The 17,343-nt window shown below is 43.4% G+C and overlaps 1 protein-coding gene across 4 annotated transcripts in view; it reads left to right on the top strand.

The window, feature by feature from the left end:
- Positions 1-11,792, top strand: part of palm2akap2 (PALM2 and AKAP2 fusion) — a 93,879-nt gene extending 82,087 nt beyond the window's left edge. Inside the window, exons 9-13 of one of the 4 annotated variants that reach the window (XM_076283919.1) lie at positions 819-3,321; positions 6,823-7,016; positions 9,685-9,723; positions 9,947-9,976; positions 11,466-11,792. In XM_076283919.1, the coding sequence (XP_076140034.1) occupies positions 819-3,321; positions 6,823-7,016; positions 9,685-9,723; positions 9,947-9,976; positions 11,466-11,573 (2,874 nt within the window). In that variant the 3' untranslated portion in view covers positions 11,574-11,792. Of the gene's footprint in view, positions 1-818; positions 3,322-6,822; positions 7,017-9,684; positions 9,725-9,918; positions 9,977-11,465 lie in introns of all 4 variants that reach the window. The other 3 variants (XM_076283921.1, XM_076283920.1, XM_076283922.1) reach the window with 3 other exon arrangements.
- The last annotated feature ends 5,551 nt before the right edge of the window (positions 11,793-17,343 follow it).

Raw genomic sequence — 17,343 nt, 5'->3', positions numbered from 1 at the left:
CTCCTCGGCTTGCCGTAGCCTAGTTAGCACTACTGAGTCTGGTTGGGACAATACAGAGGCCTACCAGAGGAGCAATAAGAGTAAGGCTGAAACTATAGCTTTTTTGAGTTTTCTTGAATTTCCCCTAGGGATCAATAAAGTATCTATCTATCTATCTATCTATCTATCTATCTATCTAGGACCCAAAAATATCAGAGTGAACTTGTGTTGTTTTTTATATTAATACAGCATTTTACACTGTTTGGTGGTTTTGTTCCATTTGATTCATTGAGTGGATTTATCTTAATTTATTAACAATGTGTTTTGACTGAATGGATTTTCGTTGCTTTGTCCATGAGGCGAGGGAGAGAGAGAGAGAAAGAGAGACAGAGAGAGAGAGAGAGAGAGGCTCTCAGCTGCTCGTAGTGAATGTGGTGTGGAGCAGTCAATGGCCACCAGAGACCAGGGTACAAACCACAGGGCTGTTTGCATTATTAACCACCCGGATCATATCGCTCGGTTCAGAGTTCGACATAGCCACGATCCTCACCCTCTTATCATGTGCAATTCCTGTATTATGCATGATAGTCCCACACAATGATTCCACCTATCCTGTGTGTGGCTCTCTTGTGTACAAATTATGTAAACAGCATTTATGTGTGAGTGTTTTCGAACAGCGTGGTAAAGAGGGTTTGCACAAGTGGTGAACTCCCAGGGAAGTTTACTTCCCGAAGAGATGAAAAGACTATGTCTGTGGATGTGCCCAGAATAGCAAGGCGCTTTCTAACACTGAATTCTCTCTTTCTTTTCTTTTCTCTTCTCTTCTCTGTGTCTTGCAGAAATCCTCCAAACCCCCAGAGGATGACAGTGAGCTGAAGAGAGAGAGGAACCTAAAGAGTGTCAGTTTCTTAGACTCTGTAAGCGTGATATCTGGAGGCAAGGACAACATGGAGCTGGAGACCCAGAGCGAGAGCCAGAACTGCCGCACCGGCGCAGGCCAGAATGGCACGGCACACCAGGGCCAAACCATGGACACAGAGGTGGCTCAGGAGATCCGTTACCTTGATGAAGTCCTTGAGGCAAACTGTTGTGACCCTGCGGTGGACATGACTTCGAACGGAACCTCTTCCCCTGAGCCACGATCGATCAATGTTGACGGCAACGGGCCCTCGGTCGAAGTATCTGACGCGTCACCGCCAACTAATCACGGGGTTGTAGTGGAGAGAAGAATGCAGAGCACTTTTGTAGGTGAAGACAGGGACAACACCAAACCGAATGGGCACTCAGTTGTGGTCACTCAGGATGACAAGATGCTTGGGAAGCAGCCGCTGACAACCATCAAAAAAGAAGCACACTTCGAGCTGCGCAGTTTCCAGGAGGAGAAGAAGCCGTCAAAGCTCTTCGACGCTCCGGCGGAGAAGGAGATCCGCGTGAAGAAGGTCCGGCCGTCCGAGGAGATCGCTGAGCTCGAGAAGGAACGCCTGGAGCTGATCCGCGGCCAGGCAGTCAAGAAGAACCCGGGGATCGCCGCAAAGTGGTGGAACCCTCCTCAAGAGAGGACCCTGGAGGAGGAACTGGACCCAGAAAAGCTGGAGTCGCACAGGAAGTACGAGGAGAGGAAGCAGAGGAAGATGGAGTCCAGCCGCGCCACGCAGGCGTCCCCAAACCCAACTGCCCCGAGCCCAACGTCCTCCTACACCCCTCCACCAGAGCCTGTGAGCAAAGAGGACATTGTGACAGAGCAGGTGGACTTTTCAGCGGCTCGGAAGCAGTTTCTGCAGATTGAGCACACGAAGCAGCCGGCTGCAGGCCCGAAGCGAGGAGTCGCTCCGCAGTTGTACTCTGCCAAGCCGTTCTCCCGAGTGTCAGAGGTCGCACACGTCGAAAGGCCCGGAGGTTACGTCACCATCACCAGCCAGGGGTCACACGGCCTGGATGAACGCTGTGATGTGACGACGGTAAAAACCGAAAGGATTTTCTGCAGCCCAGGAGATTCGCCCTCGCAAAGCATGGCGGAGAATGAGAGAAAGGACATTGTGAAAGCCTGGAACGAGGAAAGTGACTTCACCTGTGCCCACGCTGTCATGACTTTGGTGAAGGATGAAGAGCCCGAAATGTTCCAAGTGCAGCGATCCTCAAACAGCTCGTACCACCCAGAGGAGATCGACTCAGGGCTGGACGACCTGTCCGTGCGTTCACAGGACACGACCGTTCTGGAGACTCTATCCAACGACTTCAGCATGGACAACGTGAGCGACAGCGGAGCATCTAACGAGACCATGAGTGCCTACCTGGAGAACTCTCTGGGAGACTACTCCTTTCCCTCCACCCCAATGGCCACCACGCCCATCAACGGGAAGTCAGAGAAGGGCACCAAATCGCCGGACAACCACAGTGTGTCTCTCTCTTACCAAGCGGACAGTCTGACCGAAGAGGAGCTGGAGTACCACGCCGGAGTCCTGGTGCAGTCTGCCATTGAGCAGGCTATCGCCCAGCAGAACGATGAGTGGGAGCCGAGACACGCCACCCAGCAGTCATCCCCGATCCCAGAGCGACGTGTCGAGGTGGTCGAGCCTGCTCCGCAACCTCGGGAACCTCCAATCTCTCCTGTGCCTGCACCCACCGCTTCTCCCAGAGTGCCAACCCCCGTGGAAGAGAAGAGAAGTGCAGCCACCTCTCCTACGATCACCGTCCCTAGTGCCCCCAGGGTCTCCAGCACGCCTAGTAGCCCTACTCCTGCTCATACTCCTGCTCATACTCCTGCTCCTACTCATGCTGCTGGTCCGACACACGTGGGCCCATACAAGCCGCCCAGTCCTTCCCCACCTCCCAGCGAGAAGCAGGAGTTCAGCTACTTCAGCAAGTACTCAGAGACTCCTGCTCCTGGTCCGACACACGTGGGTCCATACAAGCCGCCCAGTCCTTCCCCACCTCCCAGCGAGAAGCAGGAGTTCAGCTACTTCAGCAAGTACTCAGAGACTCCTGCTTCTGGTCCGACAAACGTGGGTCCATACAAGCCGCCCAGTCCCTCCCCACCTCCCAGTGAGAAGCAGGAGTTCAGCTACTTCAGCAAGTACTCAGAGGCTGCAGAGCTGAGGAGCACAGCGTCCGTGCTGAAGAACCAGGATGTGGAGGTGACCGCGGGACCCTTTAAGCTGCGCTCCCGCAAGCAGCGGACCCTGTCCATGATCGAGGAGGAGATCCGAGCTGCCCAGGAGAGAGAGGAGGAGCTGAAGAGGCAGCGCCAGACGCAGTGTGTCCGACCCCAACCTGCTGCAAGCCACAAGCAGAAGACCAACAGCCTCCCCGCCAAATTAGTTCTCCCAGGAAAGACAGCACCAGGTAAGGAATGACCAACTAGTCCGCTCAAAAGCATCAAACACAACCACAACAACAATCCCACATGAATTTATGGAGTCATGATGTACTTTAGAGTGTATTCAAATATACTACAATCACATTTCTCAAAATATAAATGTTAAACACTTATAAACATAAATGTTAAACACATACAGTATAACTACTCTTGAGACTTGATCTTGTCTATTAATCAGCCAGGTATTGATTTGTTGATTTTACAGTAACTGGAGTTGGCATTGCTAATTTCCATAGACATTCCCATAAACATTTAACCTGATATTCAGTGGCAATTTTCAGTATTAAATGCCAATTATTAAAGTTGTATTTATTCAACCCAGCCACAGCAGCACAGCTAACATTATAACACTCCAGTGTCTCTGACTTCATCGGAGTTAAAACCTCTTTGTAAATTAGAAACACTTCAGAGCTCATCCGAGTTAACACCTCTTGTTAAATTATCCTGTTAATGAACTTTCCATGGCTCTCCCTCTTGTCTGTTATGGGTCAACCTAAACCACTTATAGCTTCTCATGAAAATAAGCACTCACCTTTGCAGGAGTGAGTGTTGTGTGACAATGAGCAGAGAGAAGAAGAGAGGGAGGCAGAGAAGGAGAGAGAGAGAGAGAGAGAGAGAAAGAGGGAGAGAGAGGGTTGAAGGGACACAGATTACATCTGCACAATATCAGCAACCCAGCGGGCTTTTGAAACGACATTGACAAACCGAACAGGCTCTCGGTGGACAAGATGAAATGACCAGAAGCACGAGCTGGCAGGAGCCCAAGTCATTATCCTCTGAGGACGGGCCGCAGTGCGGATTACCAATGTACACAATAACATAGAATTGTTAATTAAGCCAGGGCTAGTCAGGCTAGGATAATAACAGTGCCTGCCTGCTCGCTCAGGTTCAGAGGTATAATTATCAGGGAGGCCCCCAGATGCTGTTTGTTTGTCAGCCACTTATAGAAGGTTCTCAGTGCTAATGAGAACAATCATATTCTCGTCAGCACTACAAAATAGTCTTGAGATAATTGGCTTCGTAAATCTCAACGCTGGGGTTTCTTAGTCACTGATTTGTTTTGTTGTATAAGCGGAGCCAAAGGCTTTTTTTACAATTATTTTTTTTTAAAGGCTGACGATTTCTTTGAGGTCTTGGCCTTCGCATGCAAAGTCCCACTGTCCTGCAGCTGCCGCATGACTGTGTGAGTCAGCTTCGCTAGCTGTCGCTTCAAAGGGCAGTCAGACAGCGGCAGACTGAGCCTGCACAGCTGAGCCCCCTGGCCCTCTACTACTCTGCCTCTCCAGCCACACTCAACTTCACATTCCTGGCCTGAACGCGAGCAATGTTTGGGAACCCAGGTGCAGGTTATTTACCTAGGTTTATAAAGCGGTGGGTTGTGTATATTGCGGAAATTTAAAAGTATGCATCTTGCATTGCTGTGAGGAAGTGGAGGGACTTCAGTGGCGGGTGTTTGCTGCTTGGTGACCATCTGCCACCTGCTGGCATTAAAGGGTACTGCAAGGAGACCAAGGACAGCGTTATACTTTTTGCGCATGTTGTATGCAAGAGTCTGAGTGACATAATTTTCATCATCGGAGGGTGTATGCTCAATGGACGACTGAGTGGACATCTATGTAACCTCAAAAATTGTTTTGTCCACTATGCTACAAGGGCTCCAACTCTGCATGGATGAACTCCAAGCAAACTAGTATAATAAGAAGACTTCTGCCACCTTGATGTCCACAGTTGGCACATTTGTAAGGGAGAATAAAGCCTAAGTGAGCAGTATAGCAGTTTTGTGAGTTATCTGTTTACTGTCAACGCAAAGTGGCTCTTGAGAAGGACATTAAATCATGTTATGATAATGTATTGGTTTTGCAGAAGTGATTCAGTTGCTACAAGTAGAATTTAGAAATCCCATGTCATAGTTTTACCATGTCCTTTCCTGAGATTAATAATTTATTCTCATATATCAAAACAAAATCAAACAATATTAATGTTAAATGGCTCTAAGGGTTCCTGTTACAATGTAATAACTTATAACTACTGCAATATACAGCATCTTGCCTTTTGCCAGGCCATTTGATGGATCAAATCGTTGTTATCACTGTGATCAAGTATCCACTGAAATCCACCTCTGTAATACCACGCTGGATGATCAGTTTATTGGAATGTGGCTAGTTCAAAGCTGGCCTTGTTCTTGGAAGACATTCCTCCAAGGCCGTCTGTGGCCGTGTCACATCTTTATCCTGGCGTCTCCAGTTCTCTCTGCCTGACTGGACTCAGAGTAGGGGAATTACAGAGCTGCAAAACCAGACTGCTACAAGCCCAAGCGCTAAGAATCAGGCCGTCTGTCAGGCTCACTGCCCAGGGCCATTTCAGGAGAGAGCAACTGAATTTGGAACTGTTTTTGGGGCAAATCCAGTTGAAGTCTTTTGTGGAAAATGTTCACTTTCAGTTTGACAACAGCCCTGAGACATAGAAGTGTTTTGAAAACAACTTCAGTATGAGTGTTTCATTTGTGTTGGTTATTTGGAATGGATTCTATGGACAGTTTCAACCTATTCTGAAATCAGATTGAGTATTTCAGACCAATATACAATCACAGAACTCAGCTGGATAAGGAAAAATGGTTTTAACAACAGTTATCTTCTATCCCATAATCACCCAACCACCTTAAGGCCCTCTGATAAGCACTCTACGACCGCACCGCGAGAAGAACTATGTTGAACCAAAATGGAGAAGAATGTTCAAGCACGTCCACTGATATTATGCAAGAGTAGGACAAAGGAAAAGGAAATGACGAATAGCCAGTCATCAGAGCTACACTCCCTTGGATCTCAGCAGTGAGATGGAGACTGAGCTCAGGGGTAACCATCTAGAAAACGTCTTTATCGCCTCCCAATGCTGAGAATCCATCTGAGCCAGAGAGACATGTTGAGTCACCAGCGCCTGACCCACTCACCAGAAAGACTCGCTAAGCTTGCACACACCCCAACATTTTTAAGTATATTTTTTTGGGGGGGGTTGCCTTTATTGCGACAGGATAGTGAAGAGATTGACAGGAAGTGAGAGAGAGACAGAAAGAGAGACAGAAAGAGAGAGAGAGAGAGAGAGAGAGAGAGAGAGATGGATGGGATCGGGTATTGAACCCAGGACGGCACATGGACCCAAATATGGTGCAGGCGCTGAAGCCAGTTGTGCCAGTGTGCCCCCCCAACACACACTCTTTTTGTCTCAGGAGTCAGGCCCGTTTTTCTGTTTGTCATTTTGATAGTGGAAATTACTGAAAACATTTTTGTATGCCACTGTATGTATATGAGGTCAATGTAATTCAATTTTTCAATCATGTCAAAAAGTGTTTCACTCGAAAGTCTGCAAAAGCCAGTTGTTTTTCAGCCTGCACTTGTAGATAATAATACAGTTAAATCCTACATTTTCACTTGTAGATAATAATACAGTTAAATCCTACATGTTCTCTGCAGGCAAGATTGAGAAGATTCGCCCGGTCCCTCCTGCTTCTCCCTGCTCCTCCGAGGGGCCTCTCCCCTCACCCCTCTCCGATTTGGGCAGCGATGACTCTGGGGGCAGCCAGCGCCCTAAAAACCTCATGCAGACCCTGATGGAGGACTTCGAGAGCCACAAGGTTAAACGCAGAGAGAAAGTTGAGGATAATAGCGTAAGTTCCCCCTACACTACACCACAGCAGCGCTGTATGTGAGATTAGATTTGGCCAATGCATAATCCCCATAGGATTACAGTGGTTATGAAGTGTTAAAGGGGAAATCCACCGATTTTTCACATAGATCTCCATTTCTTGAGCCAGGCAGCTACAGCGCTACACTCTGGGGGCATTGAACATGGGAGCACATGGACATGCCCCTCAGAGTGCCAGAGCTTTAGCTGTTGGCTGCAGCAACTCAAGCTAGATAAAACTGATTGTTTTCGGGGGGTTTTCCCGTACCGACAGTACTCTGCAAGGCCGTAGTCATGATGTCAACATTGGGGGGGACCAAATCTGTGGTGTGGTCTAAGGGACCCCCAATGTTGACATCATGACTACGGCCTTGTTGTCTGGTCAACTCGTTTCACTAATGCCAATCCAGGATGAGTAGGAGCGACTATGTCAAACCCGTGAGTTTGGTGAAAAGAGAAGGGTGGAGAAGAAGCAACTTCACTGGTCCATCCCTGGACCTGTGACTCTATATTACACAGAATGTGGTTCTTTGACATATTACTTACACCTGAAGATTTTTTAAACTAAGGCTAACTAATAAGATTTTGTCTTTTAATTTAGATTTTATTATGCTGGCGGCTAATCACACAATTTTAACATAGTTTGAAAGGGACAGGATTCAGGAATAGGCTACTAAGACAGGCCCCTCTTGTCTGTCTGACTCACCTCGTGTTACCCCTGTATGCATTATAGACTGGCTTCTGACAGAAATTACGTTTTGTGCCAACATGTAGAAACACTAGGCCTACTACAGCCTTTAATTGGTGAATGGAGGTGCAAATTCCTTTCTTTGGTTATTGTCCGCGATTCACATTAACTGTAGGCTATCACGTATTGTAAACGTCGCCACATTTGATCACGTTTTGCCTGCATGGATGCGCGATTGAGTGCGCATCTAAATAATATGCAAGATGCAACAATCATTTCTAAGAGGCCTATACACGGTAATTTCTGGCATTACTACTAGCATATGAATGCATTATTTATGTTGAAAGACGTGAAAGAAATGACACAGGCTTGCACAAATTCATCATTTAAAATAAAACGTTTCACTTTCGCTATCATTGCGAGAATAGGCTACAATATGGAAAATGTTCCCTTTCAGTCTGATCGGCTCCAAACATGTATGGGATTTCTTTAGCCTGTGCTACACCTTTCCAAGAAGTTTTGTGAAAATTGTACCGGTAATTTTTGCGATATTGTTGACAGCCCTACCTCACCGCAGTAGGGTGCAGTAAATGGAAGATTTTGATAGCGCGCGCGAAAAACGGAAAATCACCAGGACAAACCACTCAGGGGTGTCGGCTACTCTGGAACCATAGGTCACTAATTTGTGCGTTATTTACGTTTGATTACATTTCAGATACGTGTTGGTTTCCTGTAGGCCTAGTATAGCGCTTTATTCTTTCTTTATTTTTCTATGTCCGAATATTGGGGGGGACATTTTGGTCATATTTGAAGATTGGGGGGGACACGTCCCCCTCAATGTCTATGGTGACTACGGCCCTGGTACTCTGTGACCTCGAGAAACGGAGATCTATGTGAAAACTCTCCGGAGTTCTCCTTTAAGGCTTGTTCGAGTACATGAGTATTGAGAGAGAGCACAGTTAAGTAGGTGACAGTACTCTGTGCTCGCCGGAGTTCTCCTTTAAGGACACATGTGGACATTGTTTGTTTCCTCCCATTGACCATTCATGCTACATTGTTGCCATTCTGTTGTCCCCATAAGATAAGACAATGTCTGCAGTCACCTGAAGCATGTCAGCTTTTTGAGAGTTTTGTAGCATAATAAGATGAAAACTTTTTTAGGGTGTTTAGGATTCCGATGAGATCACACAGTACACTTTCAATCCATGACTGCTGCATGATTATGAAATCAGTTTCCATTTCAGTAGACATATAGCAGGGTGTGTTTTGAGACTTGGCAGTTGACCCAAATCAAGGGACTTTCCAGCATTAGAACAAGTGAATTGAAAAGGCCTCACTTCTTATAAGAAGTCGAAAAACAGGATGTATTCCAATATTTGCCTAACAGGACCACAGAAGGGTTCCCTTTGCCACTTCAACATTCTGTTAAACAGTCAATAATCTCAGCTCCCTCCCTCAGCTCACAGCTTTAGGGTTTTTCTTTCCTTGAAACAGTCCACCAATCTAGATTTCTGGATAAATAAATACTTAGAATGAATAATGTCTAATAACTTCTATATCGTAATCTTTGAATAAAGTACAAAAAACGTAGGCACAAAAAACAGTGAGCTTGCTGCATATGTACCCTCTTGCCAGCCCAGCTACAGTGCATACGGAAGGTATTCACAGCGCTTCACTTTTTTCCACATTTTGTTATCTTTCAGACTCACCTTAACATTAATTGAATCCATTTTAAGATGAGTCTGAAACATAACAAAATGTGGGGAAAAGTGAAGCGCTGTGAATGCTTTCCCTATGCACTGTAAAAACCAACAGTATTGCTTTCATCAGCAAAGGGAATTGTGAGTGTGTGGTTTGGAACACATGATTATGAAACAGGGAAGGCCTCACCAGGCTTGTCCAATTCTCTGCCCAGGGTTTCATCAGTGACTGACTCTAATGTTGACTCTCTCCCTTTTGTTAGTATGCCCGTTTAAAGCTCGCTAGTGGGGTGACATCTGAGGTACCTGTCAAAATGCTTCATTTGCAAGTGTTCGATTTCCAATCCATGCTGTTATCATTTGCATGTCCCCTTTCTGTTGTTGTTGTTGTTGTTGCTGTTGTTGTTGCTGTTTTTGTTGTTGTTGTTGTTGTTGTTGTTGTTGTTGCTGTTTTTGTTGGTCTCATTGATGTTTTTGTTGTTTTGTGTTTTTTTTGGGGGGGGCCATTGTTGTCGATGGGTGTAGCATGATGCCAACGCTGTGGCACGGATCCGTGTAAGTGTTGGTGTTGCCGAGAGACGGCGGCTGTGAGCAGCGCAGCGTCCGAGCTGTGCCCCACTGAAACCCGCAGGACATGGCGTGGCGTGGCGTGCTTTAATGGCCTGCCCTAACCCAACACTGCGTTCAAAAACACAAGCAGAAGCAGATGTGTTTGCTCCTTGTCAATCCTCCACACACTAAATGTTAAATAGTGTTAATAAAGTGTTAAATAACCCTCTGCAACCCACCCCCCCTGGTCACTAGTGGAATGGGGCGCGGGGGGAGGGGGGGGTTGGGGGGAGTAATGTCCAGTCTTTTATAAGACAGAGAACACCAGTAGGTTTTGCAAATGTTCTTTCAAATCTTGGGAGATTCTTAAAAGTTAAAATTGCATGATTCTCTCATGCATACAGTGTTGCTCACACAGCAGGTAGTTCATTTGCACTTTGACAGAGCTTATTGAAATCTGAACACAGCACAGTAAAGGTAAAGTCCAACAGATCAATTCAATTCAATTTAGTCAAGTTCAAATCCATTCAAAATTATGTCTATTCTTGAAACTGTGGAACACTCTCCCAAGATAATGCCAGAGAGACATCTGTTTGCCACTGAACTTTTATTTACACGTTAGCAATTATTTTTGGTACACAGAGCAGCTATAAAAGACTGGACGTTCTGGTTCGCTGGAATTGAAAAGCACTGCCCTCGGCCTTTATGCAACACCTGTTAACAAACCCCACAAAGAGCGGCTCCTTCGGCTCAGTCGCGTGGCATGACAGCCTTTTCCTCTGTTGAGTTTGTGTGATATTGATTGAGTTCTATTTATTTTAAGCCTGTGTTCACTTCAGCTTGGATTCACATGAGTGAGTGTGTCCTTTGTGTGTGTGTGTGTGTGTGTGTGTGTGTGTGTGTGTGTGTGTGTGTGTGTGTGCGCAAAATGAGCAATCAGCAAACTGTGTTTGAGCATGTGCTAAAACCTACATGAGGCTGACAAAGCAATGGATGGTTGTGTGTGCATGTGTTTGGGTGTTGAGATTTACTGAGCACAACTGTCTGGACCACAGAGATCAGAATGCACCACTGCCTGAAACTTAATGGTTTTATATCAATTAATCAGAATAGACAGAAATATAATATAGGCAGCTTTTAGTTATTCATTGACCCAATCAGTCTAATCTCCTTAGACACTGTGTAAGATTAGGATCCGGATTTGGTCCAAATGGTTTAAAATTTGTTGTACACAAATAGGTAATGGCCCTTGTAATATAATTGACGTTTGTAAGTGGCCTTGGATAAAAAACTAAATGAATAAATGCAAATGGCATTTTCATACTCACATATCTTTAGATCATAGTCACATGAAAAAAGCTGATTGTACTATTGTCGTTTTATAACTCCATAAAAAGGGATCCAAATAAAAATGCTCAAATATAGTTTAGAGCTGGAATAAGGCAAAGGCATTTAGTTCTTGTCCCGAAACTAAGCCAGGTCTTCTTTTGTCCAGGTGCTGGAGGCTACTCGGGTGACCCGTCGAAAAAGCAACATGGCGCTGAAATGGGAGGCTGGGATGTACGCCAACTTGGAAGACGGCGAGGAAGAAGAGGAGGAGTAGACACAGTGACCCCCCCCCCCCAACATACGAGTCTGAGCTAATTAAAACTAATTAAAAATGGGGGGGGGCATCTCTGGAGGACAACAGCATTGTATTTATTTAAGTGAGGGGAGGGGGCTTCATATCACATGAGAAAATGATTGATGCTGCCGGTTAAAGTTGGACAAAGGGGTCACTTGCTGGCGTGGTGGTCAGACAAGCAGCCCGGGGGGGGGGGGGGGGGGGTGGGGAGCATAACGAGGGCCCCTATTTACCTTCTAGCAGGATCACTTCCTTTTATTGCTTCAGGATTCTGTTTGCGATTTTCTACTTGGTATTTTTGGAAGTGTGTGCAGAGTACGGGGGGATGTGCTACTCGGAGCATGGGACATGGCTTTGGGTGGTATGCCTGTTGCTTTGGAGCTTTGGAGACATTTTTAAGATGAAATGGATATAAACCGACCTGTTTAGTCAACAAGAGGTCTTTTTAAAGGACTGGTTGCTATCAAACGCTTTTGGGATTTCCATGAAAATTGAAGAAGTGTGTCCTGTTTCTTTTTGGGCCTGAAGTGTTGGAGGTTTAATCGACATGGAATATCTCATATTTAATTTCACGCCACCCCACTGGCTTCAAGAATCTACATAAAGTATCGATTCGCTTAGCACATTTCTACTGAACCGAAAGGACTATATACATCAACATTGATAATCATTTTTATATACATGTTAAAACTATTGCTGCAGTTCTGCTTTCTGTTTTCCACTGCATTATTAGAATAGAGTATCTACAAGTTAATTTAGACTTAAAGGAGTAAAACGCATGAATTCTCTGCAACATATAAACAAGCAAACGCAGTAGCACCTGACCTATGAAAGCAAGGCCCATGGAAACAGCCACTCAGCTCGTCAGTCAGTGTCTCCGCATGTGAAAGAGGATTTTTGGAGGTAGGAGCCTACGGGAGGGAAATGCCTGTCTGCAGCTGTGCCATTCTCTATTCACTCCTCGCAGGAAATGGGAGAGTGACCATAAAAATAGAAACAGGTTGTTGATTGATTGTGGATGCAAAAGCAGAAGGGACTACCTGCTATTTATGCGACATACCTTAAAAAATGCACTTGACAGTTTCATGAGTGAGGAGTTTCTTCTATTAATTCAGTGTTTTCAGGGGTACATCGTAATTTGTCATAAGCGATCAGTGAAGTGCAGACAATCAAAGCATGCTTTCAGTTTTGTTTGAATAATTACAGTGTTCATCTGCCAGGAAATATGTCAGTATTATGAGACTGGCATTGGCTACACAAAGCTATAGCCAAGACCCAACAGACTTGGTCTCAATGCAATGTTTTAGTTTGTTGACTCATACACAAAGAGTCTGCATTAAACATAGGAGTTAGATGTCTTCATCTGGTGATACACCTGGCTGGGCAACATTTCAGGCCAAGGCTACAGAGTTAGCAGACCAGCAAAGTCACATCCAAAATAGAGGCTGTGAGTAGGTGTAATGGTGCATAAAGGATTGCCTTATGTGCCTGTCGTGTGGAGGTTTTGTGGTTGGGCATGTAGGAACCCAGAAGTTTCACTGGGTAGAGATGTGGCAGCTGTCAGATGATTGCAAAAATAGGAAGAGCGAAAGGCAGAGAAAGAAAAAGAGAAAGGATGAAAGAAAGAGCAAGTGTGTGTGTGTGTGTGCGGGGGGGGGGGGGGGCGGTATGGTAACAAGCATTATTTACAGTACAGTGTGAGTGGCCTCTTGGTCTGGAGTGGATAAATGTACAAATTCTTTACTGCAGTGTGATTTCCGTGATTTTTTGTGCATCCAGATCAGGGACAGTTCTGAAACCGTGTTGGAAGTGCAATCTCCCTGTTTTCAGACTGGAGAAATAAGCATGGTGGACAATGACATGATTTTTTTAATTTCATTTTTAATAATCACACTGTATTCAGTCATTAGCATTCTCCCCACACATGCACAACCATAGGAATTCCACTACATACCCTGAGACATTCTCCTTTGTAAAAAAAAAAAAAAATGCAAGAATTCCTTTGTCAGTGAGCATGTGCTATTAAATAAAATGTCCTTTTTATATGCATACAGTATATATATACTCTAAAAAGTATTTAATGGACAGCTGTTAATGTCCCTTTTTATAGGTATTTGTTGTAACTTCAAAATTAGAATGGCACATATGTAGTGCATTTCCCTCTCGGGAGGTACTGATTTTTATTGTGGCCTTTGAAATGAGCAAACATATTTAGTGTGATGTTATTAACACAAAGCAATTGAAAACGTGTGGGTGAAAGGTTGTAAACTGAACTACTCACACTTCAGTCCAGGAAGAATAACATTGTGAGAGTACAGATTGTAGGAATAATTCAGCATTATTTAATAGTTGGTTTTGCTCAGAAGGATAACACTATTTTCTAATGATATACAGTCTATAAAGGTTGATGACAATTGCCCTCTTGTTTATTTGAACTGGCAAAGCAGTTAGGTAAAGAAACGGATATGATTCCTCTGTGTAGGACATACGATTTGTACTTGGGTTCTATGATGTGGAGAATGAATGGTGAACAGTTGCTTTTTTATAAGGAGATTATTATTTTGTTTTTATTTGTGCAGTGAGGACAGCGTACTTGTGGATGGAAAATAGTGTTTTTTTGTGAATGACAGGCATTTTAGTATTTGTGTATGCTTTTAAAACAAACAATAATTCTAGCACCTGCTAATTGCTTGTGTCTCACGACACAAAAATCATGCTTTCATATTTTCAAATCAGAATGCTAAGTTCTTATTGTTCATGATGAGCCCTGTGTGTGCTTTACAGAAATGCAGAGGCATCTTGCTTAAACTTGTGGCTCCCCTTGCGTGTCCTGCTAGCGTCATGCTGTATGTGTTTGACTGGCATAGCAAGTGGTTTAAAGTAGTTGGTGTATTGCTTTAGCTATTGTAGAATACACAAATAGCACAATGTATTTCAAGTATTTTTGATAATTATTGCTGAATTGCTCCGTATTATAATACCATGGAAATGGAGAAAGGGTGAGGAGGTTTGATTTAATTATTGGCCAATTAAGATAAACCAAGTTCACTGCACTGTGTGTGATGATGGGATTAAAGATTTGTTTTATTTTGTTGTTTCTGGAAAAAGAATAAGGTTTCATTGAACACCTAGTCAACTTGATTATGGTGAAATTAAATGTTAATATGGATATAGTACTGCACCATCAACACATTGATGCATTACTGTAATATGCTAGACATCACTGTACATTTCTGCAAATCTCAAATATGTAAATGATGAGGCAGGATGTACAGTCTAAAGAGATAGACTCACTGATGTATTTAATCAATTAGCATCACACTAGACAAACTGGTGGCTGTTGCTCCCCACGTTATAATGATGGACCTTCAGTGCAATTTCATTTAGTAACCTACAGTACACAAGTAGACAAGTCAACAAGAAATTGACTCCAGACAAAAAAAGAAGCCTTAAGTTCAAATTGAAATGCATCTTATAACCACATGTTCTGCAATAGTGTGTTAAACTGAGATTATCTGAGGACTGGTCAATTAACGAGGAGCCCAGGATTGGGGAAAGGAGCTAGAATCTCAGCTGCCTAAAAACCAAACGCACAGACACATACATATGCAGTATTAAACCTGGATATCGTTCACCTACAGGGAGTGAACAGCACACTTTATTCCTCAGAAAAATTCTGCAGTCTGCTTTGTAAATGTAGGACCCTTCACAAAACACACAACACATGCTTAAAAAAGGATGCAATGCTGCAATGCTTTTTCGTTGTTTATAGTAATACTGAATATGGCAAATCCCAGCATAATCGCAGGCTTGCTCTGTAAGGGTCACCTCGCTGTGTGCCGTGTGTTAGGTGGGTCTTTTCACAGGAGAAGATACCAAAGGAGTACTGAAGAAGATATGGTGGCAGTGAGAGGATTTTGTTCCCCTGTGTTAATATGTTAACCACTTGTATGTTCATATTCTGCTTATATTGTTTTATAATAATTACTGTAAGACTCACAGTTATACACGTACAGTATATAATTATTTTCTCATTAAAAACAAAATGGATAATTTTCTTGTATTTGCGTTTGCTTCCTCTGTCAACACATTTTTGAACAACAAGCAGTATCATCATAATTTGCAACAGCTGTGCCATGCAATGATGTCACAACTGAAATCATATATGTTTAATTAACATGATTGACTACTTATAATTTATACGACATGGTGTTAAAACTTCACGATATCCATTCATTCATCTATCACAAATACAGTGATGATACAAGACACTGATCGGTTGATACAGAAGATGTTTGGGTTACACTTTACTTGACAGTGTCGTCATGAACGTGTCACAAACAAGTCATAAACGTTTATGACATAACACTTCTGTTATTAAGTGACATTCGGTTTTTGTCATAACAAGTTAGGGTTAGGGTTGGGGTTAGGATTAGGGTTAGAGGTTAGGGTTAGGGTTAGGTTTCATATGTCCTGACAGTGTCATGTGTTACCGATGTTTGATTAAAGCATGTGATACAGTAGAAAACTCCACAGGCCATTGACTGAATCTGTTTTATAAATCAACCACTTTAAGTATGAATACATGATGAAAATATATAACATTTATATAACATTTATATAAATATATAACATACAACATTTTTGTTGATTGTGTCCATTATTGGGAATGTCTATATTGAACTTGAGATGTACATTGAGATGTAAGGTTATTTTGATATGCATAATTTTAACATTTCACAAAACTTGAAATACAAGACAATATATTTTTTATTATGTTTGTAAATATGACCTCATTCATCTGTTGTGCCTCTGGTCATGCACCAATATGTAGTTTGTGTTATGTTAGCCTACACTTCTTTGCTAGTACTAACTTTTAAAAACTCTCTCCCTCTCTTTCACACACACTCACACACACACACACACACACACACACACACACACACACACACACTTTTATCCTGCACAGTGTATTATCAAACGTACGCTGTGGCTATAACTTGGTGCCCCATATTGAGTTGTAGTCATGGAGAATGGGCACAATCCCTTAGAGTCAAAGTATACAATAGATAGCCTTCTTTAGATAGGCCAAATATTATTCCAATATTATTCCAATACAAGTGAAAGATGCTAGGTCAATTTCCAAAGTTAAAGAACCTCAGTACTGATGAAAATGTTGATACCAGAGATGAATGAAGACCCAGTCAGACCAATGGTAGGAAAAATCAGGAACAGTTTTATTTGCAGTGACACGCATCAAAGGAATGACAGCATGGCTTCACCTAAAGATCCACCAGCTGCTCTAGTGAGAGTATTGGATTCAGAACTTATTATTTTTTATATTCATAAGTGGTTTATGTCCTGATGCCTCTAAATCAGTTGATAATCTGAAACGGTGGGGGAAAAAAAAATATAATATGGAGATCCATAAAAAATGGGATTATCCTTACCTCTTGGCAAAATGATAGTTTAGGGGATGGACAAAATATATTCTTTTTGGCTTACTAGCTCTTGTTCTGATTGTCGTGGTGGTTTGCTCTTTGATTTACTGTGGTTGCAATTGTACACCAATCATTTGTAACTATTTTTCACGACTTCAGTTTAAGAAATCAGTTAAATCTAGTCATGTAGGCCTACCTAGCATACCATAAAGGCTGAAAAAGGGGGACTGAGAGAAAGTGGAATAGAGCATTATGTCCAATATTTCAATATATGGTTTAATGTTCTGCATTTCTCACTAGTGGGTCAC

The sequence above is a fragment of the Alosa pseudoharengus genome, unplaced genomic scaffold, assembly GCF_046254945.1.
Source record: "Alosa pseudoharengus isolate Yale_2024_CS ecotype anadromous, Long Island Sound unplaced genomic scaffold, YU_APseudo_1.1 YU_APseudo_1.1_scf_14, whole genome shotgun sequence".
NCBI lineage: Eukaryota > Metazoa > Chordata > Actinopteri > Clupeiformes > Clupeidae > Alosa > Alosa pseudoharengus.
The sequence above is the reverse complement of the archived record's forward strand: the minus strand, read 5'-3'. Positions and strand labels throughout refer to the sequence as shown.